The sequence below is a fragment of the Quercus suber genome, unplaced genomic scaffold, assembly GCF_002906115.3.
Source record: "Quercus suber isolate HL8 unplaced genomic scaffold, Cork oak 2.0 scaffold_447, whole genome shotgun sequence".
Classification (NCBI taxonomy): Eukaryota; Viridiplantae; Streptophyta; class Magnoliopsida; order Fagales; family Fagaceae; genus Quercus; species Quercus suber.
In genome coordinates, this window is record NW_027069898.1 from 363,840 (window position 1) to 371,828 (window position 7,989).

The 7,989-nt window shown below is 33.5% G+C and overlaps 1 protein-coding gene across 1 annotated transcript; it reads right to left on the reverse strand.

The window, feature by feature from the left end:
- Nucleotides 1–919: 919 nt before the first annotated feature.
- LOC112017676 (uncharacterized) lies at nt 920–6,114 on the reverse strand. The gene is made up of 2 exons (XM_024050130.1): nt 5,856–6,114; nt 920–1,908 (listed from the first exon to the last, which is right to left on the reverse strand). The coding sequence occupies exons 1-2, from the start codon at nt 6,112–6,114 to the stop codon at nt 920–922; spliced, it is 1,248 nt and encodes a 415-aa protein (XP_023905898.1).
- Nucleotides 6,115–7,989: the final 1,875 nt, after the last annotated feature.

Sequence of the window (7,989 nt, forward strand, 5' to 3'; positions counted from 1 at the left end):
CATTTGGGAACAGTTTATTTAGCTGAAACTGAAAACTTTTTGCTGAAAGTACTGTAGATAAAGCTAAAAAGTAGCTAAAATAGTAACCCATGAATAGTACCAAAAGTGTAATGAGACACATGAATAGTAGCAAAAATAAGCTGAATAGTAGCAAAAATAAGCTAAATAATAAAAAAAGTTGGCTTTTTAAGCCAATGCCAAACGCAACCTAAGTACATCTCTCTCTCAAATAAACTCTAGTTACCTCTGATAGTTTTTTAAAAGACCATTTATCTGACTTGCTATTATGCAATTTTGTTTGTAAGGTCATTGCATGAAATTTAATAAAATAAAATATGGTTCTGCTTGCAGACAAGGTGTGATGAAGTTGCTGAAGCCTTGGTAGCACAAGATTTACATGCAGTTGCTCTTCATGGTGGCCGTAGTCAGAGTGAAAGAGAGGCTGCTCTACGTGAATTTAGGAATGGCTCTACTAATATTTTGGTAATCACGATTGCGTTGCTGGGAAATATTTTGTTGGAATATTGAACTAGTTTGAAACTTTTGTCGGAGTTGAGTTATGGAATATGAAATGTNGTTCCTACCCTATTTCTAGCCATTAATTAGCCAAGTATTCTCAGCCAGTTCAAATTGTGTTCTACCATATATATATTGAAGTTTATTTTCCGTCACAAAACTGAAGAAAGTAATTTCTAGCTACTTTTTCTTCTACTCTCCTCTCTTTCCATTCCAAACATACCCCAAAAAAGTAACAATAATGATAATAAGAAGTATTAACTTATACATTATTACGAGAATTAGAAAACTCCAACACCTTGCTCAGACAAAGTCTACAGAAAGATACAGTCTAAACTGAACGATAAAAGAAATAGAAGTTCTGCATGAAAAGAGCAACAGCACATTCTAAAACTATTATGACTTAAATTGTGAAACCCTTCAGGGGAGTAAACTTGGCTAGAACTTTGTTGCAACGTTCGGTCAGTAATTTTTTCTTCACCTCCCAGTCTCTTTTCCTTGTGTTGGTAAGTTTTATATCATCCAAAACCTTACGAATTTGGTTTCCAATTTCTTGGAGAGAGGACTCCAGCTCCACTATGATAGTTTTCTTCATCTCCAATGAGCAAAGCAAGATAGAGTGGCGGGCATTATGGTTCATGATTTTTTCACCAAGTCCTTGTAGAGAAGAAGCATTTTCATTCACCTCAGCTTGGAGAGTTTTGAGTTTGTCCATGGATTTTTTGTGTTCTTCCAACAAAGATCTGGCCTTTAAGCAGTTAGATCTTATATCAACGAAGAACTTTTGCACTTGCTCAGCTAACACCTTTATTTCAATGATGTCCTTACTTAGCAAAGGAATGTCCCCGATCAACTTCAGCATGGCAAGTTGATTAGCACTCAAGGTAGTGTCATTTTGTAACATGTTAGAAAGTGTTACAAGTTGGTTTAACTTGGAAGGATCAACCAGCACATGGAAATTCAAGGGTAGGAGTGATGAAAGCTTTTGACGCGCGATTATCATATCAAGGCTAGGATTGGAAGAACAAAACTCGCTGGAAAGTAATAGTGCATGCAGTGCAATTGAAGTTGCCTTTGGCTCATGATAAACTTTTTCTATGGAATTCACAATTTTATCGAATTCCACCATGTTAGATTCAGCTGAAGGGCCTGAAGTTGCATTAGCAATCACCTTGTCGGGTATGGTATAATGAGGAATAGGTATGTTTAGATCAAGATCAACTGTTTGTTTTGCATATGTCTGAGTAAGATGTTTAATGGCTTGGAGTGGGGCTAATTTTTCATTTCCTTTTGAAAGGATCATAATTGGGGCTCCTTCTTTTTTATTGTTTGTAAGTATTTGTGTCTTTGCTGTAGTCTTAACACCAGGCTTTGGTGCTAAAGGGAGTGGACCTGTTGTGAAGGTAGAGTTTAAAAGTTAAGGCATGCAGTGGTATCATATATTAGCAAAATTTATATAAAAAAATGAATGATGAAAAGAATCAAATATACCCAAGTAGAAATTTAGAGCTAACATAAAATATAACCTAGAGCATAGTATTGAAAAGAATGAAATACCCACATCCGAATTTATCACTAACATAGATGACAAAGAGCATAGTAAATGAAAAAAAGAAGAAAAGCACAGTAAATATATCTGCAAGTTGAGCCAAACGGTGCACGTAATTTTCAGTTTTAGAATTAAGAGAACAAAGGAAATTTAATCAAATTATTCCAAATTAAAAAAAGGAATAATATTCCTAGCATGAACTAATAACAATTCTCCCCCTGTTATTACTGATCTTCATATAATCATAAATCTTTTTTGGTATGTAAAAAAGGAGATAGTGACACATGGATTCTTATAAGCTACAAATCATAATTAACTACAGTTATTAGAGATGCAGATGTTGGCTCTCATTCTATCTTGAAATTAACCTAAGTTTTTCTCCCCATAAAAAAGGAAGAAATAATTGTGAAAGTTATAAGGGAATAGTGGAAGATGGACAAAAGCAGTGAGCAACTATCACATGTCAATGTTACTATTAGTTGGAGCTATTGACAAGCCTATTGATCAAGGTTGAGTCAAGTCTAGGCTGTTATAATTTGAAAATTAACAAAATCCAAAGTAGATTTGAGCTTCGCTCAGAATTTAAATGAATAATCTCATTTCAGTTCTTAACTAAACCAATTCCATGGAGTCATTAGGTGATTTAGGGTACTAGCAACGCTAATGAGTACTGACTACATTAGCTTAGCAAGTTGAGAATTCTTCAGCTTTCTTGGATGAGAAATTAATGAGATCCAAAATAAGGTTGAGAATAACTTGTTATCTTATGAATGATCTCAAACAGGTCGTGCATCAAGCTATATATGTTTATGCCAACCCTAGTGTGTGTGTGTGTGTGTATATGCCTTAGAGGTGATCTATTATTGTAACATGTCTCTGACATACAGAAATATACATGAGAGTGTAATTTAAACAAACAATTTCCAGCAACATTCAAGACAATTTGTTGGGCTAATTGACAGCCATTAGCTATTATAGAACTTTTCTTTAATTAATGGAATTCAAAATGAGAGAATATAATAAAGAAAGGTAACTAATCAAAATGACTATTTTTGTTGGATTCGATTCAGACAAGGGAAGTTCTTCTCTAATGCGTATGTGAAAGGTAAACCAAAACCTTAATAAACTTTTTGTCGATTTGCTGTTGGATTCGATTCAGGCAGGGGAAGTGTTTTGCCTGTAGTTAGAGGTTGGCAAACTGTAAACAAATGCAGTAAAATGTTAGTCTTGTAAGTGTATTTTAAGTCAATTTCGAGGTTAAGACTGATGCCTACGACTGCTCTAGAAATACTGAAGTTTCTGTAATCTCGACACCTTCGAGACTTAATTAAGTTCGATCGATTAAGAAATATTGCAGTACGTGTTTTCAAGCCCATTTTACCGACAAGTTACTAGAGTTTTGTGCCATCAAAGGAAGACTATAAAAGAAAACCTAAAGGACATGGTCTTAAAGACTTTTGGAGAGCCTTGCATTCTCATCTAGTGTTGTGTTTAACAAGTTGTTTGAAAGCATCATCTAGAAATAAAGATTGAGGGAACTGAAGGCTTGGTGATCCTAAAGTTGCTACGTCCAGATTTCACAAATTGTTGGAACCAAATCTTCAAGTACTTGGAGTCGTGAATGCAAAATTGAAGTAACCAATACCTTAATAAACACTTTTGTCGATTTTCTGTTGGATCCGCATTTCATAGAGGCCTAAAAGTGATTATTTATTTTCTTATGCCGAAATTGTCAAAGTTAGATTTATTTTTTGGCTTCCATAAATTTCCAACATAATCAATTTTTTTTTTTTTTGTTAGTTTGTTCTGGTCGATTTAGGATTGATTATCTAAAAATGTCAGAGTATAGAAGCACTAGCTCTCCATTTGTTTCGATAGAAAATATACTTTAAAATGCATTTTTTTTGAAAATGGATTTGATTTTTTTTTTTTTTAATGTTTAGTTATGATCTTGAAAATGAATTAGAAAACATTCGTGTATGAAATTGACTTGTAATGGTTTGTTGAATATGTGTCATATTTGAATATGTTTTCCGCTTTTCAAAAGTAAAAAACATTTTCAACTCCATCAGGTTTATTTTTTGTTGACTAGGGAATTTTTTTTTATTACTTATGTTTTTCATTCTACCAAACACCAGAAAATGTTTGAAAACATGTGTGAAAATGCTTGTGAGTGAAAAAATGTGTGAAAATACATGTAATATTATTTAAAAATTAAAAACATGTATTTGAGTGGGCGTACCAAACAAGACCATATTTTTTGTTAAAACAAACATAGTAGGAAAGTTTGTGCATTTGAAAATGCCTAATTTCTTATATTTTGTTTGTGAATCTTGTCCACTTACAAAGTCTTTTAATTAACTTAGTGGGTTAATAATGGCTAGTGTTGGCATATTTCATGCCAAATTAGAGGATCATATGCTGAAAATTTGAGCTGCATTTTGGTCGAGCAAAAACTCCATGTTAGGCAAAATTTCAAGAGAAAAGGATAGCTTTCAAAAATTAGTTAGACATAGAGTTTCGCAAGAAACTCATGAGAATTTTGGTAGAGCAAAAACTCCATGTTAAGCAAAATTTCAAGCGAAAAGGACAATTTTTAAAAATCAGTTGGACAGAGAGTTTCATGAAAAACTCGTGAGAATTTTGGTCAAGCAAAATTTGTAACTTGAGAGAAAGTTGTTACTTTCATTCCCTACAATTCTTATCCAATTACCCCTCTTAAATATCTCACAATACTCATGAAATTACACCCTAATTATCAAAGTGAAGAGTGAGAGAGCTACACATTACCTTAGAGAAAAAACATATAGTAGCCCCATACATTCTCCCTCTCCAAACTGTTATATCTATTGAGAGGAGACCTAAGCCTTATGCCTTGATACCTTCAGTGATCTTGGATTGAAGCTTAATGCTGGGAATCACAGGAGCAATCCCTACAAATCTTCAAATGGCCTTAAAGTGTCCAAGCACTTGGACTTGCAGTTGGCATCTCAACTTGCGGAATTGAAAGCTAGTAAGAAAAAAATAATTGGTGCAATTGGTTGCTAACAAGAGCACGAAGCTCAAATACATCTACTCTTAATTAGAGCTTGGGAGGGTTTGTAAATGTAATATATCGCAACTATCTTTACTAGTGAATTGATTTGGTGTTATAAGCCCCAGAGTGTTTTTTTAATTTATTTGTTGTGGGTTTTTCACTTTTAAACAAATCGCTGTGTCTGAGTGTGTGAGGAATTGAGATTTGCTATTTTGTTGTGTTTATCCATGCAATTAATCAATTGGCTAATTAGCTTAATTTTGTAATTAGCTTAAAATTAATAATTAGTCATAATTAGGGTAAAAATGCAAATTTTTTCCTATAATATCCTCTCTTGATAATTATTTTTTATCATCAAACTAAAACATCAATTGGTTTTTTGGTGCATGTGGGAATCAAACTTCAAATCTTTTATTTAACGACAAAAATTTTTACAAGTTGAGTTAACTGGAATTCACTACTAAACACACAACTAAAGAGCTACAAATTGGTATAACTTGTGGCTTTAGCCTTAAACCTTTAATATATATATATATATATATGTTAATGAGAGAGGTAAACATTGAAGGAAAATACAAGTATCCTAGGAAGGGCAAATTGGAGATTGAACTAAACCAAAAGTTTGTCATCATATGAAAATATGGCAATAAGATCAAAGCAAACAAAATATAGCTTGCACACACTAACATAGTAAGGAAATAAATTTATATTAAGGCATGCATGCAGGCAGGTAATGACAGTAGTAGTCCTTACACTTGCTGCTTTTCTCTCTTTTAGCGGAGTGAGGTATAGCTTTACTTTCCGGAGCTTTCCACACCTCTTTCTCTTTCCCTTTATCAGTCTTCTGATCGGTCTTTGCACGACGAGGGAAACCCGGCGGAGGAGAAACTTCGTGATCGCATGAACGAGGCTTTGTACATTGAGGGAAACCCGGTGGAGGAGAAACCTCACGACGATCATCTTTGTTTGATTTTCCCCAAGTGACAATCTTCTTTCCTTTGAGATCTTCCATGTTTTCTAGAGGCATTTTAATTACATGAACAACGCTTCAAACACTTAGTTTCAGCCATTAATGTCATACATATGTTAGTAGTAAAGAAATAAATAAATAAATCAAACAGCCTTTTGCACCCTAACGTTATTGTTTCAAACCCTTTTCATTTTTATGTTTGTTCTCTCTTTTAAGCTGCACATATAAAGGTTTTAACAAGAAATATTCAAGCAAAAATCATCCATAGAAAAAGAAAGAGAGAAGAAAGCACTATAAGAAGCTGACATAGTTTCAAAGAAAAGAGAGAATAATTGGTGTTTGAGAGTGAAACATTATAAGTACCTGAAACTAAAAGGAGACAGAAATTGAAGAATTAGCAGAGGAAATTGTGTTTGGGGGGAGGAAATGGTGGAAGGAGATTGAAATATATGTAGAGAGCTAGGAAGGTAGCCTAGCTAAGGCATTGAATTAATAAGGTTGATATGAGATTTGAAAACGCCACGTGAAAAAAGGTCTCACGAAAGAAGACACGGACGTTGTTAAAAAGGGTTTGTATCTCATGAGCGAGTTTGTCTTTTTGTATTAAGAAGAAGAAACTAATAAGAGTGTAAGTTACAGTCGCTATCACTTCGTGGGCCCCTTTTTGTAACGCACAGCTTGTTTGTTTCTATTCCTTCTGTTTTTTCCTACATTATTATTATTATTATTTTTTTTTTTCATGGTACTTTTTTTGTTTTTGGTTGAAACAAACATACACACGTGAGGGAATGAGATAAGATGCTGACAGACAAATAGTAAACTTTTAAGAAAATGTAAGGCATAACATACTCTCTTTATGCATTGTGACTACAGTCAATTTGTGACTATAAATTCAAATATATTAATTGCGCAAATAAATAACATTTGTTTTGTTATTAATTAATTAAATTTCAAGAAGGAGAGAATAGTAGTTGGAATTTAAGTATGACTTCTTCTTTTTTTTCTTTTTAATTCAATAGTCATAATGGAGGAGAAGATATTTGAACTCTAGATGTCTCATTTAGAAACAACAAGAGATACTAGCTAAGTTATTAAACTCTTAATGAATTTAAGCAAGATTCTAAATCCACCTAAAATGTGTTCTTTATGAAAATAACTAGTTGTGAATCCAAAACTTAGTACAAGAAAATTTCAATATATATAATAATTTGATAGGTATAATTGTGGAGGGGGGATTTGAATCATGAAACTCTCTATTAGAAATACCAAAAAAATGAGTTAAATTTCAAGGCTTTTGATAGACTAGTTTCAACTTCTTATAAAATCTTTCACAACTTATATTTTAAAATTATCCTTCTTAATTGAAGTTTTTAAAAAAATAAAGACACATTAAAAATTGTATCTTGGCTATGCATCTAAATTTGGTAATGCATTTTTGTTAGATATGCAAATTCACTTACCTTTAAGGGTAGTCAAGCTCAGTATTCGTGCCAATGGGTTTCCTGTTGGCCTCTGCCGTTTGTTTTCTCCTAGACAAAAAATAAATAAATAATAGTGTAATGAGTGATTGAAATAACAAATTAAAGGAAAAAAAATTCCCATATTAGAGAAATTGAGGCTAGGGTTATCTAACTAGACCTGCAACTTGACCCACCCAGCCAACCCGTCTAGGCCAACCCGACGTTAGTGACGGTTGGCAGCAGGTCTTCGTCCCCAAAAATCGAGACCGACGGGTCGGTTGGCAAGACTGCCTATGGAAACTTGATTTTCAACCGACCCAACTATCTATACACCAAAATGTTGCTATTCTTCATTGATACGACTGGTTCTCTGACCTTTTTTGTCAGATCTGCCGAGATTCGGCGAATTTTAGCAAGATCTTACGAAGTTTTTCCCAGATTTGGCGAGTTTCAGCCA

Excerpts from the sequence above, each read along its gene's own strand:
- LOC112017676 (XM_024050130.1), bottom strand. The coding sequence starts at position 6,114 with ATGGAAGATCTCAAAGGAAAGAAGATTGTCACTTGGGGAAAATCAAAC. Across the intron at positions 1,909-5,855 it reads AAGAGAGAAAAGCAGCAAGT|GTCCACTCCCTTTAGCACCA; the intron begins GTAAGGACTACT and ends CCTTCACAACAG.